The sequence below is a fragment of the Drosophila ananassae genome, chromosome 2R, assembly GCF_017639315.1.
Source record: "Drosophila ananassae strain 14024-0371.13 chromosome 2R, ASM1763931v2, whole genome shotgun sequence".
NCBI classification, from domain to species: Eukaryota; Metazoa; Arthropoda; class Insecta; order Diptera; family Drosophilidae; genus Drosophila; species Drosophila ananassae.
In genome coordinates this window covers 14,165,839-14,189,162 of record NC_057928.1, presented here as the reverse complement: position 1 = coordinate 14,189,162, position 23,324 = coordinate 14,165,839, and the positions used below count along the sequence as shown (strand labels likewise).

The 23,324-nt window shown below is 43.8% G+C and overlaps 1 protein-coding gene across 14 annotated transcripts in view; it reads right to left on the bottom strand.

Moving 5' to 3' along the window:
* LOC6506624 overlaps positions 1-23,324 on the bottom strand; it is an 85,065-nt gene that overhangs the window by 25,181 nt on the left and 36,560 nt on the right. For all 14 annotated transcript variants that reach the window (XM_044714607.1, XM_032453997.1, XM_032453999.1 and 11 more), the window contains 7 exons: positions 20,302-20,447; positions 19,342-19,621; positions 18,075-18,206; positions 8,574-8,756; positions 6,561-6,761; positions 3,068-3,295; positions 1,681-1,867 (listed from right to left, as the gene is read on the bottom strand). In XM_044714607.1, the coding sequence (XP_044570542.1) occupies positions 1,681-1,867; positions 3,068-3,295; positions 6,561-6,761; positions 8,574-8,756; positions 18,075-18,206; positions 19,342-19,621; positions 20,302-20,447 (1,357 nt within the window). The remainder of the gene's footprint in view (positions 1-1,680; positions 1,868-3,067; positions 3,296-6,560; positions 6,762-8,573; positions 8,757-18,074; positions 18,207-19,341; positions 19,622-20,301; positions 20,448-23,324) is intronic.

Below are 23,324 nucleotides of genomic sequence, written 5' to 3'. Positions count from 1 at the left end.
GAATCCTGGAGTCCTTAATTTATGCATACACACGCCACTACAATGAGTGGGGGATATTCTTGTCGGGGTTGGGAGGACCAGAAAACGAGAACCAGATAACGCTAAACGTATAGGGCTTAAAGCCTCACTTAAAGCCGTCCAAATACAAAGTAATCTTGTGTATTTGATGAGCGAGTTCTCCCCAGCTGGGCCATAAAAATACTCCTAAATATGGATATTCCATCCCCAAAGTGCAATACAAGTTTTCTTCGTTTAAACTTTATAGATCTGGAGAATCTCTAAGACTCCTAAGACTGGTTACCAAATATTATCTATTGTTATCTTAAAACTGAAACCTAAATCAGAACCTTCAACAGAACCCTAAAAAGGTCCAAAGTCAAAACCATTTCTCTCAATTTCATTACCAGTTAATGAACCTCGAAGTTCTTTTAAAACTATCGGCTTGTGTTTATTTCTTATTTTCGGATGTCCTTCCGGGGAATGGATTTTTGATTCGTTGTCGCCTTCGAAAGCAACCAACCAAATGAGCGCCACTCGCACTCGACGTGCTTAATGAGTTTTCCGGCTGTTCCGGGAGAGAACAGCGGCGTGAAATGTTCTTTCGGTTCATCACTTTGCCAAGTGCAGCATTGCAGATTTCCCCAGCAGGTGTACTACAGGTATGAGGGTTATGGGGGTTAAAGGGCACCTGTCAGTTCCATAATTTAAGGCGCTGTTCTAGTGGCATTTCGACTACATCCACTTGACTTCATGTCGTTGTCGCCGTCATAGTCGTCGTCGTCGTAGTCGTAGTCCTGGGCGAATGCAAATGCCAACTTAAGTTGATTTTAAGTGATAGAAAAACAACAGAGCCCGAGCCGAAACGGGGGAGATGGGGGTAAGAGGGATCACCAGCTAAGATGACTGAAGGAAAACCCCTTTAAGGACCACAGCCGCACACCGTAAACCGTCGCCCACACCTGGCAAACATTTCGAGTGCGCTGCTCATCACCATCATCGTCATACTGGGCTCGTCCTTTTTCTCTCTCCGGGCTCTGTCAGCCTCTACCAGCCAGTTTTCCCCACCATTTTCCCGGGCGAACTAGCGCTGACAGTTGACTTTTCGCATTGCACATCCCAAGGATGGAGGTGGAGGAGTTGGAGGAGCACCTCCTCCATTCAGGCTCAAACTCCACTTGACTCGACTCGGTCTCCCTTGTAGACCAAAGTGAGTTTGCTCAAGTTTCGTCTTGTGCTCTTCACTTTTCTCTACTTGTTTTTCCATTTTTTTTTTTTTATCCCTGTGACATAAAAGTGAAAAGCATTTAAATATAAAAGAGGAGCACACACAACTACAGAAAAGAGCAGGCACCCGGCAGCAAAAGCGGTCTGCCTGGAAGCAGGGCACTTTATAATTTTCCTGGCAACATTGGGCCACATTGTTTCGCCGCGGGCGTCAGGTGAGTGAGTGGATGAATGGGAAGGCCTGAGACTCCGGTCTCCAGTCTCCAGGCACCAGGCACCAGTCCAGAAGTATCCTCGATCCAGTTACCCGTTTTGGGCCACCAAAGACAAAGGCTCTATTTCATTTCTTTGCCTTAATGGCATAAATTAAATGGACGATTTCATCGCCTGAATGCGATTTCGTCCTGTCATGTCCTGTCAGTGGGTGTCCAAATGGAAAAGATTCTTGCCACTTACCATTGTGCATGGCCACGCTCTTGTCCTCCACCCGGCTGACGTAGCAGCAGAGCTCGTCCTGCCGTTCGGCGTTCTCGATCAGTTCCGCCTCCACGGAGAAGCCCCACATCTGCTCGAGGGTGGCGCGATGCAGCTCCACCTGGTACAGGATCTTCATGCAGACCTCCACGAACTCGTGATTATGTAGCTGGAAGAAGATAAATATACGATTAGTATAAGTATTTCATATAGTTCTCTAAGACCTAATCCTGGTTGGTAGCCAGTGCGTATACTTAATGTTTTAAAATCTATGTGGGATATGGTCTTGAAAAGTGAGTAGAAGTGGCCTGTTTATGTCCCAAATTATCCCCCAACTATTGGCTATTGAGTGGAGTTGCTGGGAGCTGCTCAAGTTGTTGTCGAAATTTATTGAACTGCCACCGGCGAAGGAAACTTTTTATTCTGTGCCACTTTACTCCCCATTTTCAGTTGCAGTTGCACATTTTTGCCATTTGCCAATTGGCCTGGCACTGGCACTGGCCTGAGTCTGGCCTGGCTCTGGCCTGGCCAATATTTACTAGCTTGTTGTTGAGGTCGAAGTTCAAAAGGTGTGGGGGCGAAGGGCCTGCCGGGCCTGAAAAGTTTCCAGCTGGAGGCTGACTTGGCAGCTGGCTGGGCTCTCACCTAGACTAATCGGGTGCCAACTGAAGGGGAAATGGGAAATGGCCAACGGGAAACTTTATAATTTATGGCATTATGCTTCTGAAAATCGAAAAGTAATGGCCAGCCGAGGGAGAAGCGATGTGCTAATTGTGAAATTTGAAGAAATAACAAATAAAAACTATCAGTGTTGGGTGCGAAAAATATTAAAAATACTTTGTGAAAAGTTTCTTTCCAACAGGATGTTGGAAGGGTGTACTTAATGCTTCAATAAATTTGTATTTAATTGAAGACTGATGCACTTTGACGTTGCAAGTAATGTTGCAAGTTCATTAACGTTTAAAGAGAAATAAAGATAAACATTTTGCTTGAATTATTTATGTTATTTCAGCTTGACGTTGTTGACATTCCTTGCGAAAATTCCAAGAAACCACCGACCGCCCTGCAGGACATTATCAACTTAAATATTGTAATTATATTAAAGAAATGCCAAGGCATTAAACTGGCCTGTAATTCTCATCAAATATGCTTCACCTCACGTGCCAAATTCCAAATTCTACATGCAATTTTCAACTTGGATGCAATAAGTTGAATTGAACTTGAAGTTTCTGGGGGGCACACCACCCCTCTGGCACTGACACCCCTCGAAAGGAATGCAGGGAATGCTGGAAATTATTCCGCATGCCGCAAAAAAAGGGAGGCATAGAAAGGGGGCAGACACAGAGTCTGCCTTTGATTATGTACTTACATAATTTTCAATCAGATCGTTGCGATGCGGCACAAAGTAATTGTGATCCTCCATGTCACGTCGCTTCTTGACGCGCACAAAGTGCTCCATGGGATTGAGGTTGCGACGGGCGCAGGCGCTGGCGAGGAATTCCTCCACAGACATGGCATCACGTAGATAAACTGTCGAGTAAGCATTGTCGGGCATTGCAACTTTGAAAGTTTTTTCCGGTTCGTCACGTGAATTCATCTGGAAAAAGGCAGAAAATTCGATTGGATAAACACCCATACACATATATATGTGTATATATAAAGATATATACACTCGTACAATGTCATTAAGCAGTCAGGCACAGACATTTACAGGATACACAGTCGCAGGATACACACCCACACGCGGAAGTGAAAATTGAAAAATAGCAAACACACACAGATACACACACACATTTAAAACCGCTGCAGTAAACTGCCCCTCCCCACCCGCCGCCTTCCAAAGTGTAATGAAAAATGTCGCCAACAGGAGCAGGATATGGAACAGCTGAAGCTGAGGCAGAAGCCGCGTTGCAAGTTTGAAGAAAACTCAGTTAAAATGCTTAACTGTTTCCACAACGTCATCGTCATCGTCATCCAATGTTAACTGCATGATGAGGCTTCCTGTTACTCCTCCAGCTTCAGCTTCATCCTTTGCCATCCTTGCCAGCAACTGCAACTGTAAACTGTAAACGAATCAGGTGGCCCAGCTGCCAGTTGTCGGCTGCTGCAAATTGCATTTGTATTGGCAGCCATTGGCAATGGCTTCGCATCAAGTTGGGCCAGGTAATACACTCTGGATGGATGGATAGATGAATGGATGGATGGATGGATGGTTGGATGGATGGCAGCACGGTTGGATGCTTCTACGAATCCACATCCACATCCACGCTCTCACACCCGCGCAGGACAATCGAATTAGTTTGGCAGTTGCTCTGCAAAAGGCTACGCCGAAACAGCACAGTCGAGCTGAGTCTCTGGCAGTTTAAAGGCTTCAAGGGGGCACTTGCGTTGCATAACTATTTTGCATATCGATTACAGGATCATTATGCCACACAAAATATATCAACTTTATATTCATGGAAGTCTATGTGGGATTTTATAGCTGAGATGGCAAAAAGGAAATGCCAGAAAAGGGTTAAGAACTGGTAAGGCCTAGCATATTTTCTAAAGGAATTGAAAGGCAATCCTTATAATACCTATAAGGATTAAAGATTAAAGGCTATTACTCAAAACTGATTATTTATTTAACCCAAAATGATAACCTTTAGAATGAATCATAGAACCTTAATCAAAACCCAATTAAAAGCCATTTTCTGTTACTGAAATGTGTCGCAGCATTTATGCAACTTACTTGATTGAGAAATGGAGCTCTTAAAGACGATTAATTCCGCACGAACGTTTCCCGCCCACTTAACTCTCCTGATTAATTAACTTTTGATTGTCCCTGACTGACTGAATGAGAGTGAGACCCCTCAAGGACACACTGTGTTTCCTGCCGCTTTTCGATGGACAGTTTAATTAAATTTTAGCCAATAAGAGCGAGAGATTGTGTAAGGGGCGAGCCAGTGTATATTAACTCTTGCGAAAATTGTTATCTGGGTTGTCATTGGATGCTGGGCAGGAATATAGCAGGATATACAGGATACATGGCGATGATAATTTGCTTTGGAAAGCTTTAATTTTATTTGCCATTTCTGAATTGCAGTTGCAGTTTCTGCAATTTCTGCTGCATTGCAGTTGACATGTTCGCTAAAATGGTAAAGTGAAATGCAGTTACAAGCCGGGCCAGAAACCAGGCCAGAACAGAGGGAATTGGCTTGGCAAAATATATGAACCAAATCAAATGCACATTTTTCAAACTCATTGAATTTTCAGCGCATTTACAGCATATACCATTCCGAACATACCGAATGGGTCTCTCATTTATGTTATTTCATTTCATTTGTTTTTGCTTGTGTGTGTGTATCCTTTTTTTATACAGTTATATATACATATATATTTTTTATTCTGGCACCGTGACTACTGATAGACGGTAGAAAGGGGCAGGGGCAGGGGCAGGGGCAATTGTGCAGCGTTGGCAAATTTAATTGGAAATGAAGTGCACAGGGATAGGGACTGGGACTGGGACCAGGCTTCGAACTGAAATCCGAGTTGTGCACAAGATTATTTTGTCAATAATCGAAATAAATTGAATTTATGAAATGAATTTCATTATAGAGACGAGATTTCCACAAATTGGTATTACTAATTGAAGTTTAACAAACAAGCACCCGTCGGATATCCTAAAATGATGACTTTCCGACAGTCCTGCAGTATTATTTCTGGGTTTTGTTAATCAACTCCCATCTACTATTGCATAGTAATAGCCTCCAGTTATTTGCTGAAATTTAATCTTTACTTGTAGAACTTTCTTCCTCTGATTGTTTCCTACTTTCTCCATCTTTCTGGCCACTTCTCGAGTTGATTTAAATTTGATTGTGTTGAGGTCATTAGCAGGGAGGGGGTCGACGGCATCTGATCACCATTTGAAATGGCGTCCTGCATTATTCACTTAAAATATGCAAATATTTTCTTTTTCCAAGTCAACTTGAGTTTTTTCTTTCTCATTTTTTGCTTGGTTTTCCTTTCTCGGTTTTTACTTTGGCGTTTGGGGCTGGGAGTCTGAGGTCTGGGGTTGGAGGGCTTCATAAATTTCATTATTCTTTTTGTAATTTTTGATGGCCATTAAATGCAAATTATAAAAGCCAAAGCCAAAGCCGAACCCCCCAAAAAAATACATATCTTTATAGAAAGTCTAATGGACAGGGGCGTGGCCAGTGACATATTTTTATTTTATTTCATGTTTTTTTTTTGGTGGCCATCCATTTTAAGCATTAGCGCTCAATTTAGCTTTTAATGCCATTTCCGTTGCCTTAAATAAAAATTCAATTACTCAGACACATTCGTTACACACACAGATTACACACATACATACAGTCACCCATTAAGAGGGAATCGTAAACATACAAACACAGTCACGGTTGCGCCATAAATGCGTTTAAAATTGAAATAATTTTATTACCCATACGCCCCGTGGTCGCACATAAATGCACACATTGATACAAGGACAACGATTATCACAGGGACATTCGGATATACAATAGCGGTGAAAATAATAATATTAAAAAATATTCAAATTGTTTATTAGGCTGTTAGAATATTATTTTAGGCGGCTTTTTGCCGGAAAATTGCGTATACGCACTGTATAAATCATATTATTTTAATTTTGTTATATTTTAATATATTAAAGATTCTTTAAAGCTCAGGAATTGTGGAAGCATATTATTTCTTTAAAAAAATTATAAATTTAATAATTTTTATAAAATTTAATATTACGTATACGACCAGTGAACCTTATTTTCACAAACATTTTTTTGAACCTTAAGAAATAGCTATTATTTTGACCGCTATTGTCATTTGGAAAATGTGGTTTCAAGACTCACCTGCATGGATCGGCGACTGGAACCGCTGTTCGAGCGGGAAAGCATCGGTGGACGCCGCTTGGTGGCGCCGCGTCCGGCCAGCAGGTTGTTGAGCAGCGACGGCGAGCGAGCGCAGATGAAGGCGTGGAACGAGGAGACCGTGAACACTCCCAGCTTGTTCAGCGTGTTCTTGGTGGGCCGCGACACGTGTGTAAGCAGCGACTGTTGAATAAATTAAATGAGTGTGAGAAAATGAAAAAAAGTTTCAGAAATAAATGCGAATTATAAACTATTTTTGGCCAAAATTGTAGTTTAACAACAACGCTCCTCCTAACACTCACGTAACACTCTAATTTGGTTGCGTTTAAAAGGAGAGCTCCTGCACTCAGTCAGGTAAATAAGCCGTTGGCATCCTGCATCCCCAAGGAAAGCTGTTCTGTTTATGGGTTCTGAAGTTGTTTGCATTTTGCGGTTATTAATAATTAATAATGTTGCTTTTCAGGCACACAACTGCACTTACCAGCCCCTATTCCCCGCAATCCCAACTCTCTAAAAGCGCAATCAGCTCTCAACCCTTTCAGTCTTTCAGTCATTCAGTCAGTCTCTCAGTTTTTCAGTCATTTAGTCAGTTGTAAAATCTTTCCAAGACTGCCAACTGTGTGAGTGTCCTGGGGGGTTGATGGCAAAAGTTTGCTTTAAGCTCATTTAAGATGCTTAAACTTTTGTTGCGGAGATTAATTGTACATGTTTGGGTTTTGATTTTCAGACAAGAGGACCTCCTTGGCATCGGCATCGGTCTTTGTACAAATAGGTAGAAGTAATTATAGACTACTCGAACATGTAAAGGGTTCTAAACGGCATTGTAAACGCTTTTTTGCCATGCCAGATATTATTGTTCGGTCGGATTTGGGCCATTCAGAGCCGCTTTCAGAGCCTTAATCCCTTTACTAGGCTGTGAATCTGTTTTTGATGTTTTTCGGGCGAAAGGCTCTGAGAGGCGAACGCACTACTGACAGGGCTTGTGTCAGCTTGTGGCGGCTTAGGTGAGGTGTTGTTCCAGAATTAAGCATTCTGAGGGAATAGTTCTGAGGAGGGGGCTTTCAGACCCCTTGAATTGCTGATTAATTTCAAATTTCAATGGGCTTTGGATTGGAATTAGTAAGCATTAAAGCCAAGTTTTTGTCGGATGAGGTTCTTCTAAGAAAATTATTATTATTGGTCAAGAAATTGGAGCTTTTATTTAATTTGTAGGGCTTACTAAGTATGCCCTATGAGAAGGAATGAGGAAGGCGCTATTATGAGAATAATAAAATTTTTGTAATTGCTATTTATTTTAAATTAAATTGTTTTTTATTTCATTTTTTTAGCTGCTCAGGTGCAACCTATGAGAAGCGAGGAGGAGGGCGCTATTCTTTTAATAATTTAATTTTAATTTAAATTATATTTATTTTTAATTTAATTATAATTGAATTTTTTTTACTTTTTGTAGCTGCTTAGGTGCAACCTATGAGAAGCGAGGAGGAGGGCGCTATTATTTTAAAAATTTAATTTTTATTTAATTAATATTTTTTTAAATTTAATATTTAAATATTATTTTTGTTTACTTTTTGTAGCTGCTTAGGTGCAACCTATGAGAAGCGAGGAGGAGGGCACTTATTTTTCATATTTTATTTTTGTTTTTTTGGCATTGAAATTCCAAAAAAATTGGTAAATTCGAAAGAGTATTCACTTATTGTGGAAAATAATGTCCTTTGAACATTTACAAACATGTTCAGGCCCACTTGCTGGCTCCTAAATTGTGGCCGTAAATTACGCCCCGAATCGGTGGGATGTAGGCAATACTTTTTGTCCTCAAACCCTAACAACTCCGGCGGCCACCGGCAGCAGGATGAACTATAAAGCAGCGAGTCCTCGGCCAGGACTTGCAGCCATTAATTGCATTTGACTTATCTGCCTGACAGGTCGCTTTTTGGGGAGGGGAGGATGTGGATGTGGATGCGGTGGCCATGTCGACTGGCAGTGGCCATAACTCACCTTCGGATTGGGCAGCTCACCGCTCTGCAGCGAGGCCATGTAGCAGCGCAGTCGGAATTGTTCGCAGTGCAGCCTCTCCAGGTTCTCCTCCCACTGGAGTATCTGCGTCTGAATCTGATGACGCGTCTCCTGATCGGTGACAACTGATTGCTGTAGCTCGGCCATGTGTTTCAGTTTGTGATCCTGCGGGGAGAGAGACAGAAAGGATGAACTCCATGTTAGTTCAAGCATATGTATTATGTGTGTGTGTGTGTGTGTTTGTGGCAGAAACAAGGGGGTTACGGGGTTATGAAAGCATTCCAGGCATGCCATCATTAGCATTTTACGGCAGAGCTTTGTCTCACTGCTGCCACTGCGGTGGCTGGCTGCCATTTGACGAAAATACATAAATCACGCGTCATGTGCAGCTAAAATTGTTCCCCTCTACCCCGTTGCACAGACCCCTCCCCACATCCCTTCAAAAAATTCAAATATCCCTGCACTGTTCTGTCCCTGATACTGAAGTGCGTTGGCAATGCACCAAAAAAAAAAAAAAACAAAATAGAAAATGGGTGAAAAAAGTGCTCCCTTTTTGGAAAAGGGAATAGGTGCATATAGTATAGCATACATACATACATACATGCCCCTGTTTTTCATTACAAATACCGTTTGACTTCCGTTGCAGTGCCACAGATTCATCCCACAGAATCCCAGGCACCACCCATCCCAGTCACCAGTCACCAATCCAGAATTCCAGCATTTGAAATCCCACTTTGGATTCCACTTTCATGTGCATTTATAGCACGGTTGCATAGATCTCATGGAGCACGTGATTGTTTCATTTTGGTTGCAGCTACATCCTTGTTGTTGTTGTTGTTGCATTTTGACTGCTGCATTGAATGCGAGTCAGTAAGCTGACAATTATTTGCAGATGCAGTTGCAACAGCAGCTGCGTGAGTGTGTTAGTGTGTGTGTGCCGTGGGCGTGGCAACAACCTGAATAGGCACTTTCGATGTTCGACATTTTAATGAATGTGTACACATAAACAGGCAGAGAGGCAGCCAGTACCCAGCACCCATGGTTGCTGCCCCACCTGCTGCCTCCACTGAGCAGATAAATCTGGCCATTCCTACCTGGGATTACGTGTCTCGACTTTCTCTCTCTCTCTCTGTTTGAACTGTGCGACGTTGAGCCTTTTGGAATGTTTGTTTTACGTGAAAATAAATCAAAAGTTTTGTCCATTTGCACAAGTACATATGTATCTGTGGCAATATGCGGTGGCACCAAGCCTGAAATCGATATCGATATAGAGCATGTGGCAAGCCCCGAAACCCAACACCACTTAATTCAATTCGCCCCTAAGATGGCAATGATTCCTAGTTGAGGTCTAAGACTGCTCTTTAGTTTCGAGCATAGAGTTGGTTAATTAATAAACCAAAATCCCATTATACACTGCGACCACACACACATCCTTCTCTTTAAAGGGGGGAGAAAGGATTTGCCAGCAAGGATGAGGGGCTGGAACCCTTTATCCTTAAAGGAGTCAGGCCTCCTCCACTGGGCTGTCAATGGCACTTGGCACTTGAGGAAAGCTGCTTATTTGACAAACACAAACCGGAAGGAAGGAAGAAGGAGGCGCCCAGGACACTATCTCAGGCTGAGTGAGTTTTGTGATTATTTACAACAACGGGCTGCCTGGTGTCCTGGCTAGCTGGCTGGCAACAGTTTGTCCTTGTCAAAGTAATATGGGGTCTTCCTGGGCCATAAATAGCCTTTTGCCGGCTTGACCATTAATCGCTCTGGTCCTGGCTACAGCGGCTCCAGGACCTGGGCCCTCCAAGGGTTAATGGCAATGTTAATGGACTTGTAATTGCCATGCAATTGGGAGTGTAAATCACGCAAACGATAACTCCCGCTGGCGATCCTTGAACTGCGAAAGCCCCTTAGGGTGTTTGCACTCGAGATCCCGAGAGAAATGTTTTCCGAACATGCAACAGGAAAGTGCGGCAGGAAGCCTTTAAATTAATTTAAGCCTTCGAGGTTAACAAGGTTCTTTTCCATTTTATTTTTAAATAATTATTTAATATTTATGCTGTAGCTGCTTTCTGTTACAGAAAAGGACTCACTCCTTTGAAATTCTTAATTAAAATGTTCCCTTTTACTTCCCTTTTCAAGATTCACGGTGTTTGCTTTATTTAAACTCAATCTTCTTTGGTGGCCAGGAGAAAGGACCACCTTGCCAGCTCCTGCGAAACGATATTAACAGCATTCCCCTCTAGTGGCAGGACCTGCACTTGTGCAGTCGGGATCGGCTCTGGTCATGGTCTCGCTGCGGTTGCCGCTTGTTTTGACACATGTCACACGCTAAGTGACAGCTCCCAGCCACAGTTCGAGCGGATCCTTTCTAGAGAAGGAGCCAGAGACAGAGACAGAGCCACAGCCAGAGTCAGAGTCAGAGTCAGAGTCAGAGTCCTGCACCATCTCCACCTCCTGCTACATGTCTACTTGTGTTAGTCCCTCCTCCGGCTTGAGGTCTACACGCTCCTGTCATCTCAATTCCCGTGAATTTTATTATTGCTGCATAGTTGGATTCCCAGGCAGACAGTCGGGCAGTCGGGCCTTGTTTTCTTCCCTTTTGCAGGATCTATTTTCCATTTCCATTTCCCAGCCAGTGTCTGTCGCTCCTTGACGATGAGTTTTTGCGGTTCGCCTATTTAGTTGTCCTGCCTTGTTGTCCTGCCGCCTGTCCGTCTGTCTATCTGTCCTTCTGCCCTCCTCCTCTATCAGAACCCCCACCCGCCCACATTGTCCTGTGGTCGTGTTCCTGCGGTCCTGCCGTTGTCTGTTGCGCTTTCATTAAGCGCCACTTGAGGCTGCCCCTGCCCCGATGTTGCCTTTCTTGTCGCCTTTCAGCCGTGCCTCAAGTCCCCAATCTCACATTTATGTGGCAAGTACAGGGCACAAAATACAACTAATATAATCTCATATAAATAATGATTTCACAAATCACATTATAATTGGCAGTTTTGAAAATATTTATTATTTTTTGAGAGCTTCATTGGCTGTCAGTTATTGGGTAAAGTCTGTCAAGAACCTTACTCATTTTTTTCCAGTGCTTTTTTTTTTAATCTGATGCTGAAGCTGGTCGGAAACTGCCATTGCCATTGCATTGCAAGGATGTGCTTGTTATTATTATTGTTTTTATTGTTGTTGTCGCTGGTCTGCCATTTCCGCTTGAGAGTTGAGAGAGTTTGGAGAGTTCATGGTCCTTGTTTTGTTTTCATTTTGTTATACAATATATATATATCTTTTTTTTATTGTTTCTGTTTTGCCAAAGCTCTGCAGAGCTTCTGTGTTTTGGGTTCATATATGTTTTTACTCGGGAGTACAATTAAAAAATACATTTTACCATTGTTATGTCCCCGTTGTCAGTGTGCTCAGTGTTCAGTGTCCTCGCATGACAGACCAAAGATGCTTCAAATGGCGAAAAACCAGTGAAATATACGAGACATAACTATATGGAGCAGTGGAGAGTGAGTGAGTGAGTGGGGCGAGGACAACAATGCCTGAAATAATAATCATGCACTGGCAGTCAGGAAAGGACTCGTGACCCGGTATCAGTTTATTTTGTTTACCACTACTAATGGCCACCATATATGTATAGTATTAGCATGGCCCTAAAAGGGGTTGGGCGGGGAAAAGGACCTCGTGCGAAGGATATCGAGTTGTTCAAAACTTAGCTCCTTTGAGTTGAGATACCTGCTTAAATGACTTTTGACATGGCTTTCGCATTAAATGGCTGCTCCATGGCAGTCAAAAGTCATGCAGGGAATGTGTTGGTGTTGCCCCCAACCTTCCAACCTCCCATCCTGCCACCCACACCCACACCCTTCGCCTCCCCTCCCCTCCACTCCGCTGATCCTAAACCGCAAAATAGTAGTGAAGCCGAAACTGCAGCAGGCCATGTCAACAAAAGGCCTGCAAAATTGTATATGGTCTGCATAAATGCTGACCACAAAATGATGCCACATTATATAACGTGTGAGTGCAAGGTGGGCGGATGCCTGGCTAAGGGGGGCGTGGCCCAGGAAAGATTCCAAGCCCCCCCAAAAAAAAAACCTAAACCTCTAAACTGGCGCCTATGTTTGTGGCCACAGAGCAGTAATGCTGGGCAGGCTATAGTGGGTTGTGGGGAGCAGGAGTAGATCCCTAGATCCTTGCTGCTGGGATGCTGTTGACAATTGAATTGAATTTTCCGCCCCTGACCACAGCCACGCCCCCTGTGTCAGCGCCTACATAAAGCATATTTTTGCATCTGCATGCAGCAGGCACGATGAAAGAGGCGTCGCTTTTGCTGATTTTCCCAGCTTGCCTCATGGGCCTCCTGCCTCCTGCGTTATGCCTCTTGCCCTCCCCTCTCTTCCCTCAAAAAAAAAACCAACAAAAACAAATCAAAAACCAAAGCAAACGCATTCTGTGTGCCCGAGTGTCGGAGGATTAGGGGGCACGGCTGGCATCCCTACCGTTTCCCGGTTCCCGGTTCCCGGTTCCTGTCCCATCCTGAAACGGTGGCAACCATATGCCAGACCCATTTCCTGTGCAACTTTGGACCAAAAGTTGCAAAAATATTCGCACTTTTGGCCAAAAACAAAGCTCCAGCTGCAGAAATGTGTGAGGGACCGAGGTCATCACATATGTAGGCCCCCAACTACATACCTACTGCCCTCTACACTTCTATGCCGGACTTTCGAGTTCAACTCGTTTTTCATATTTCTTGCCATAAATTTGTACCATTTTGGCATTAGTTTATGAATTGCCACGCCCACTCACTCGCCTTTGGGGCACCCCCATTCGTGTGTGTGTGTGTGTGTGTGAGCCAGGTCAAAACTAAAGTTATTTTTTTGTTTTTTTGGCCATCACGAAAAGAAACCTCTGGAACAAAAAACTAACCGAACAAGTAAATTTTATGGTAATTATAAACTTTATGGTTTCATTAAAAAATATTGAAGAGCTGGAACAGGAGCAGCTCCGCAAAAAATGGAAAAGAAATTCCACAATACTAGGGTATGAAAGTGGGCGGGGCAGGGGGGCATTGTTTTCCGAATTTTCCTCCATGGCCCCCCTCTCAGAGTCCTGCCATGATTCAGAGTCATGGGGAAAGTTTCTTTACATTTTCTGTGTGCGGCTTTAAGTTGGTCTAATTAAGTAAAGTTTTCGGTGTAAATTGAAATTAACTAAATATGCATTTCATTACAAATTTGGAGTTTATGGTTTTTGACCAAAAACAAAAGCCTTAGAGTGAAAAGTCAGAGCCAGGACCAGAGATAAAGTGGTATAGGATATCCAAAAAGCCCCTCAGTTGTGGTTAAATTTTAGTTTAATTATGATAAAATTAATTGCACACACATTAGGTGGATTTTCCATACCTCTGATAGTCTCTACATCCTTTTTGCATCCTTAATATCTGTTTGTTTATGCCAAGGAGAGTAGTAAGTAGTGTTTGTGGAGTAAATTTCAGAAAAGGAATTTCAATCCCCGACTGATTGCCGACTTTCCGGATGAGCAGACAAGAAAAACAATTTTCATTTACTTGAATTGTTTTCATAAAGCCTCATTAAAACGCTGTGAAACTGGCATTTGTACTGGCTTTTTTGTTGGGAATAAAACACGAAACTCAAAATTGCATTAAGCTTTCGATTCACGTACGGATGATGCGTCATTTAATTAGTGCAATTACATGAAATCGATGTGGTTCCCGCAAATAAAATACTGCGGTTTAACTTTTAAAGCAAAATACATATAAATTTTAAAGTGATTCTGAAAATTTAAAAAAAAAAATCTACAATCTAGAGGATTGAGAGGGCGTGGCAGGAGGAGGAGCAGTAGGCTCTACTGCTATTGAGCTGAAATGACAGGAGCCATTGCAAATTGAAAGCAACCGGGGAGCAGGCAGCAAGTGAGCCTTGTTTAGACAGCGCCGCCATGGCAATTGCACACCAGGTAGGAGATAGGGGCAGGATCTGGTCCTGGGAGCTGGGAGCAGGTGTCCGTGGCAAGAGGCATGACAAGAGGGAAGTTCAGTCGTAGGAGTCGTAATTAGAGCGTAAAAACCAGAGCGTACGAAAAACCAAACGCGCCCGGGCAGCTACTACTATTTTTTTTTTTTTTTACGGCCCTGCATTGTGTATATACATATGTATGAGTATGAGTGTGTGTGTATGGGTGTGCTTTATGCGAAAAAGAAAAATAGATAGCTAGAAAAAACAAGAAGCAGCTGGAGGAGGAAAAGTATCCATACACACACACATGGATATATACACACAAAAAAAAAAAAGAAAAAAAATCATACAGAGCCAGAGAAACTAGAAAAGCTAAAGCAAACGAAGCGAAGTGATGCCGAAACCCCGCCGCCTCCCTCCGTTGACACATATATGATTATTTCCGAAAGGTGACAGCTATAAAAAATAGCAACAACAACAACAACAACAACAACAACAAGCAGTCACACACAAAAGTAGTAGAAGGCAAGACAACAAAAACAAGCAGAGGAGTAGAAAACTGACAACACTGTTGCTCTTTTTTACAAAAAAAAAAAGAGGGGCGCAGATGGTTGTGTTAGAGTGTGTGTGTGAGTGACCACCCACACCTACACACCCCCACCAACACACACACTTACTTTACTCATAAAAGGACACGTTGGTGTGACACCTTTCTGCCTTTTTCTACTGCCCTTTTCTACTGCTACTTTCTTTTAATTTTATTCAAGCCTACAGAGGAGCAGTCCTCCAAACTCGCAGATCCTTTTTCTACAAAATTAATTAACAACAAATGCAGTAATGCAAAAATGCCAAATGCTAAATGCAAACTGCATTTATGGCCACTCCTTGGGCTCATTTAATTAATATTCATCCGACAAGTTTGTTTTATTTTCGGGAGGAGTGGCTTGAAACGGAAGTAATAGGACCTAGAGAGTCCTCTTATGGCAATCTCGGACTTCCGCTCAATGCTTTTTGTTTTCTCTTCCCACCAAAAAAAGAAAAAAAAAACGAAAAAGGATATAGAGAGAGAGATACAAGGCAAGGAGGGGCAGGCAGAAACGCAGCAGTTCAAGGAAGTAATTATGGTTTATCCAAAGGGACAGATAGTGGAAGATGGATGAAGGACATCGGGGGCGAGGCAGGCAGGACTCTAAACTGGGAAATGGAGAAGGCGAATCACAAGGAGGCGACCAAGACCAAGGCTCCTGCTCCTGCTCCTGCTTCGGTCATAATATCAAACTACAACTTTCTGGAGCAAATGAGAGAAATGGAAAAAAAAAAGAAAACTCTACGAACTAAATTAAAAAAGGGCCCAGAACAGCAATCGAGGCAAGAAATATATCTGGCAAGAGCTGCTATCGAAACTGGGGCACACAGGACGAAATAGGAGAGGATTTTCATAAGCAGTACAAACAAAGTTAAGATTAAGGATTAGAACAAATAATTAGTAAATGGTTTTCTGTCAGATTATAGCTAAGTTTTTAATTGAAACTATAATGGATAAATTATCGATAAATATCAATATTTTAATGTTTTATGAAAGATATTTCTCATTTTTTACCTCTTAAAATTTAAAAAAAATATTAGTCTTTAAAAAAATAAAATAATATAAAGGTTGCCTTAACAAAAAACTTTATATTTTCTCTCTAAAAAAAATTGTGCAACAACAAAGTCTGGAACAACTAGAAGGACCTAAAGGAACATTGCCAGCGACAGAGACGAATGAATCAAGTTGCGAAGGATACAGGACGGGATTGGATGGGACAGACAACATAATTGTCTTTTGGAGTCTCTCTCTAACTAACTAACAAACAATAACAATAACAATACTAGCGGGGGAAAATGGAAAAATTAAAGGCAAAAATGGGCGTGGCATGGGGGGGGAGGAGGGTAAGGGTAGTGGGAAAATAGTGACTAAAGAAAAGCAACTGAAAATGACATGATGAAAAATAAATAAACAAATAAAGTTTTTCCTTCTATTTATTCTGCGGGGAGTTTTGGATAAAGGTTCTACTGGGAGGTTGGTGGTGGCTCAGCCTTCTGTCTCATCCTCCGAGCTGAGTCCCCTTCCATAACTGTTTTCCAGTTGCCTTGGCTTATCCAGCGAGCGTTTATCCTGGGCCAAGTGCAATTTCTTGTAGTTTCAGCTCGAGTTCAATTCTGTTTGCTTTTGCAATTCGTGCCTGGCTTCTTTTGCTTTGTCTTGCGTTTCGCGTAAAAATTTTCCTCGCTTTGATTTGCTTTCCACGATTTTCCGCTGAGGAAAATCATACACCTCCCCCCCTCAGACTTGAAGTCATTCAGCGCACAAAAGTTTTCGTGTTTTTCCATTTTTTTTTTTTTCATCCTGTAGCTGGAGAGGAAAATAAATTGCAGTGCAAGGAATTTTACGCTGTTTGCCGCGAAATTGATGGGGAATTGATTTGAAAGCAAATACATAAATAGTTGCAAGTAGAAGCAGTTTTCCTTACTCCTGCTGGCTTCTTACTCCTACTCCATCCAGAAGAGGAAAAGGAAAAGCTGGTTTTCCTTCAACAATGGCATAAATCTTTGGGGGAATCGAGTGACGTGAGACTGAGAAATTGGTTGGGAATGCGGAAAATGCGATTGTTGTGTTCGATCGCTTGTTTTTCCGCTGACTTCTGAGTTGACAGGCGAAAGATTGAGAAATTGTTGTCCTGCGCCAGGATAAATATCTGGCAACAAATTTGTTTTTCCAGTCAATTACATTAGGGACTGTGGATTGGTCTCTTCAACTTGAAAATACTGAAGTAATTATGAAAATTTAAATCAGAAACTACATGAATGGATCAATATTTGATGGTTGGCAGGATGTTTGTAAGGATACCCAATACCCACAACGACTTCTATCCATCTCTGATGGAGGATGCCCTGCAGTGGCATTCTCCATAATCCTCATTCGATAAATATCCTTATTAAATTCACTTTTCATACGATACTTAATGGGAGAGGCACTCACTCACGCAGGATACACTGCGATTCATAACATGGCGCAAATCCTATTACCACAAAACGATATCGTTGGCAATCGATGATGTGTATGGCCCATTCATTCGATGGATGTGTAGATGCGATGTGTGTTTTGGTGGGGCTTAGCCGGCCTTACAGCATTGAAACGTAGCTTCTGCAGCAGCAGCTTCTGGCCCTCCATTCATTTTGCATTGCAGCCACTTGGGCGAAATTGACTTAACTCTCGAGCGGCAACAAAAGCCGCAGAAGGCTGCATTGCGAAATGCAACCGCAATCCAAGCTCCTTGCATATCCTGGCCATATCCTGGTGCATTTGCCAGGTGAGCCAGTGCATGAAACCGCAACGAATACTTTTGAATGTTTCGCCATTTCCACATTGAATGTTTACAGAGTATAGTGTATAGTATAGATATAGTATAAGTATGGTATGGTATGGTGGTGTTGTGAAATGTATTTTGCGGAGAACACTATAAATGCCAACATATTTACTCACCGACTCAATGGCCTTTTCCAGCCGAAATATCTCCTCCTGGAGCAGGTGCAGGGTGCCGGTCTTGCCACGGTGGCGGGCAAATGCGGCGGCACAGGCGCTATGGATGCTGTTCACCCAGTTCTCCAGCTCCACCTGCAAAGGATCAACCGGGGAAGGATTTTAAAATTTTGTGGAGGCAGAGAAGGCGAAGGAAGGAAGCTGAAACATTGTTGCAAATTGCAGACCAAATGCACCGCAAGCAATTGCGACGTGGCTCCCCAGCGCCAAACGTCGATTTTGTCCTCAACTCCTGAATCCTAAAACCAGGACCCCCCCTTTTATAGCCTCTGACCCCTGAACCCCGGCCCCCGGCTTAGCCCTGTCGTTGGCCGGGCTATCAGTTATGCAAATTTAATGACAAATCACGTTGGGCCACCGAGCTAGAGCTGGCAAGCTGACAGCCATGGATGGGATGTGGCAAGGTGGTGGAGGTGGGGCATGGTATGCACGAACGTATGCCTTTGAGACATGTAACAGTTTAGGGCTGCCACCATAATGCTGCTTCTGCTGCAGCTGTTCAAGGCAATCTGCCAGTTGGCAGTCAGTCAACGCCACCTCAATCATGGCTCACGCTTTAAGCCATCTTTCCACCCCCAACCCAACCACCTCTTTTTCTCTGGGAGACTAGTGCGGGTTGCGTCAGTCAGCGCCTTGCCAATGTCCTCGTCCATGTCCATGTCCTCGCCATGTATCTGTAGCTGGATGCACTCGAAAAAATAGGGGAGCTCTTCTAACACTCATATTTCAATTAATTAATATTTAATTTAAATCTAATCTTTTAATAATTTAAACTTCCCATGTCTCTAAAGTTTTTAATTTTATTTTTAATTTAATAAAAAAAGGAATAACTTTTTCCCGCCATGTCCTTATATTTGTGGTTACATATTTAAGCCTGGCCAGGCGATTATGTGTGAGTGGACCAGGACCGACTCGTTGCCGCGAGCACTGAACTTGCCAGGCCAGAACAGGACAGGCCAGGCCGTTGAAATCCTTGCATATCCTTGCGCAAACAAATTTTCACTGCAAGCTCCGACTTTGGACGTGGCGAGGCCAGCAAGGCTTTTTACAGTTTCCTTGAAGGACTTCCCTCGGATATTGACTGCTCGAAATGAGAGCGAGCGTGTCCTAAGGCGTTGTATCCTTCAGACCACCCATCCATCCATCCATCCATCTATCCATTTTATCCATCCAACCCCTCAAGAACACGCACTGTAATGAAGATACTCACCTGACAAGGTGCCTGGAAAAGATAGGCATCGCCGAACGCTGTGCTCAGACAGAAGATGTAGTCGCGCTTTGGATGCTCCGGAATCGGTTGCATAATTGCACCGTCCACGATAATCAAGTGCTTGGGCGCCGCCTCGACGCTCCTGCCCTCCCGGGAGTCGCACGGATAGAAGAGCAGGGTGGTGCCCTTGAGGCACACCCAGTAGCCCTTCCAGCCGCGCTTCCGAGCCAGCTCGATCTGGTGCTTTTTGCGTAGTAACCATTTCTTTACCGATAGGAAGCTGCAAGCAGAAGGGCAAACATTTGGGTTAGGTCCTGCAAAAAGTAATAAAAAGTTGGGGGCATGCATCCCCATCCATGTAATCCCGGGGAGAATTTCAACAGCTTCAACCACGCCAACCCATTAACCTTCGGGGCTAATCAAGATGCGGAAAATGGTTGGGGCCATAACTCCTTCCAGCAGTTAATCATAACAGCAGGAAGGCTTCTCCTCTACAAAGTATGGAACAATGAATACCCTTTAGTCTAAAGGATATAACTATTTATGCTGAGCCTTCTAAGATCCTTCGTGCAAACACTACTAAGTTTGTTATTAACCCCAACTATCCGATAATGTAAATCAAGATTAAATAAAAGTTATGGGCTTAAGGTAAGCTCCTGCCTGATGGTGTACTCGAAACACTTTAGTCCACAACTTTGATACCACACGGACATAATAACGTTAATCCCCCGGACTCGTCTTTCTCCGCCTCGGCCTTAATCACTGTGAAATTATATTCCCCGAGGGCGATTCCCCATAGACTCTGGTTATTTATGATGACTTGTTGGACGTGAGCAGGTTCGGCCACAGGATCTACCTCACTCCAGATGCCAGATTCCGGATGCCCCGATAACATCCAATCCCAGTTACAGGACCCTCCGTGTGGAAGAGGTCCTGGTGAGAGAGAGAGTGAATACTTACCCTGCCTTGCGAACAGCTCCCGTGCAATTGAAGGAGGATGCAGCGGTGCCAGTGGCCTTTGCTTTGTATGGTGACGCCATGACACTTTCGCCATCATCTTCATCCGAAACGGCGGTAGTTAGGCTCATTCGATCATCGTCCGAAATCTGTAACAGGTAAATGGAGAAGTTCCAAGGATGAGTGGACAGGCAAGCAATTTAATCAAGGCTCGCCAGGACATTGCCAGGCAACACACACACGTCCTGCACGTTCCATGTCGTACGTTTGGCATGGCTGGGTTGGCTTTTGGTTGTCGGCGATAAAATTCAATAAATCGAAGAGAAAATAATTGAAATAATTAAGTCATAATTAGCAGGCAGGCTGGCTGGCAGGCAACAGCAGCAGTCAGACAGGCTGGAATGAAGGGATCTCTGGGTAAGCCCCTCAGCCAGGACGAAGCCATTTGAAACCAATAATGGCCAGGTTGCTGTTGCTGTTGCTGCTGTTGGATGTTGCTTGTGGATGTTGCCGTTGTCAGTGCCGACAGCAACATTTGTTACGTATGTCGTCGATAAAGCAATTTGTCTTCTCTTCTCGCCCCGGCTCGCCTGCATTTTTAGAGCGGAGGGGGGGAAAAAAAAAGGACGACAGATAGAGATAGGGCAGGCCCAGACAACAATTGACAAAATGAGGAAAAAGGGACACGGGGCTAGAGATCCACAGGACGAGGGAATATAAATGGCGAAAGGCAAACTGTTACTTGGCAATGTTATTTCATCAAAAGCCAGGTCGTCCCACTAACTGACTGAATGTTTGAATGACTCACTGCCTGACTGCCAGACTGACTGACTGACTGAGTGACTGACGGAAGGTTGTTTGCCTCCAATCCTGGCAGCCTGGCCAGGCCATCTCCTTCGACTTCCTTCCGCTCACCGCTCACAGCAATTTTGCAAAAATGGAAGAAGAAAAAGAAGAAGAGCTAAAGGAGCACAGGACTCTGACGTCCATGTGGGAATTCAAGCCAAGACCAAAGTCGATGGCTCTGTTCGGGCTACGTGTCCCGCGTGGCAATAAAAATTGGTTTGCCCATTCATTCGTTTCAATCGACGCGATGGGTGGTGCAGAGTGGGGGAGTGTGGGTGAGTATGGGTGAGTGGTGCGATGCAGGATGGGGCCAGGACCAGGACCAGGGCCAGGACCAACTGTCGCTCACTTGCTTTTCATGCCATTTTTATTTGAGTTCCCAAGGAAATCAATTTACAATGTGTTTATTCGTTCTCGTCTTCCTGTGAATACTCCATGTGCAGGACATGGCATGGCCCCGGTTACTACGATACTTCAGGCTGTCAGGACTAAAAATATATACCATTCAACCCCCCCATCTACAATTTTTGGCAATTTCCAAACATTTTTGCTCATATGCATGTTTTACAAGTTATTTATTTGACTGGCTCGTATAAAAAGGGGGACGGCGGCGGCTGTCTGATGTTGATGTTTGCTCACAAAGAGGCAAGTCCCACCCGTGGAGAGCTCCCTTCAGAGCGTCTTCAGTCCTCAGTCCCAGCGTCCTTCGTCCTGCGTCGTCAAGTGACGTTGTCGGTCTTTTGCCAGCCGGGGTCATGTGTACTTAACCCACAAGCAATGGCGCAGCGACCAAGTTTAATCAAATTTTATATTAATCGAAGAGCAGTGCAAAGGCATGCAAATAACCAGAAGAACCCAACCTGAGACGTGGCTTGCTTAGCGACTGAAAAAGGAGAAGGATGTTGGGCAGGAGTAGGGAAAGATTGGAAGGATGGGTGGTCCAGATCAAAGCGGTTACCAGCGGGTGGGGAGTTGAACGAGCGAACCAATCGATATCTGTGCGTGTCACTTTAAGTGGCTTCCCCGGAAACCCACCCCTCGAATGGACTGTGGAGCAAAAATTTAAAAGGAAAACTTCAAAAACACTCTCCTCCCGGCTGCGTCCTTCGTCCTTCGTCCTTTTGGAGCAATAACCTGGCACTCCACCAAAATGAAATAGTTTCCGCTTTACTCAATGAAGTTTTCCATGAAATCATCAAGCCGAGCGGAAGCTGTCGAGCGGAACTGTTCAACTGTTGCAGGATGGCGGCTGCAGGATGCCGGAATTGGGCCCTAAATGTGAGTTCTCTACACTCCGTTAAAACTTGAGCTTCGGCTGAAGGCCTACCCGGGCACTTTGCGACTTAAATTTTAAAGCCTTTACTTGACCCAGTCTCGCACTGCTCTCTGCTAATCAAATTTTACGTGATTTAAGAGGAGAGGGGTCTAGCTAGGATACCCTTTCACTGGAGATTACTACGCATTTGGTATTCTGGCTGGTCATTCCCCAGGAGAGATGGGGCCAAGTCCAAAGAGTTTGTCAAATGATTCATGAATTTTTAATTGGCCCAAAAGTGGCAGCCGTAGTGGCAGGCTGGCAGGCGGCATCAGTCGAATGTGTTTCTTGGATTTCATCAGACACTAGTTTCGGGACTGGAAAACTGACAATGGGATTTCACTCGAGCCTCCGGGCAGTAAAGCACCCTTTCGGACACCCACCTCCTATGCTCCTCGTCCTGTGCTCCCTTTTAGTCCGTTTAGCCTGGTGTATGGCAAAATTCGCACGAATGACTGAAAACGTTCACATGGGTAAGCCTAAATGGGCAACCCAAAACACGAACACGAATGCCAACACGGCCAAACAACAATCACACAAAAGATTAAATGCCAGCCAGTTGGTTGTCCTGTTCTACTCTCCTCCTATCCTCCTACCCCTTATGCCACGCCCCCTTTTAACGCCAACCTTTTAGGGCAACCCACCTGATTACTTTGGGGGCCTAATACGCCATATCTCAGCATCGGTGCAAAATCAAAATTCAATTTACGCACAGACGAACATGAACACATACTGGCACCCAGACACGCCCACTTAGGTTCAATTCCCTACTATATCCTTCGCTATATATAGATATATATATATACATATATGTGTATGTGTATGTATATGTGGAATATACAGGTAGAACGAGGGTAGACCCACA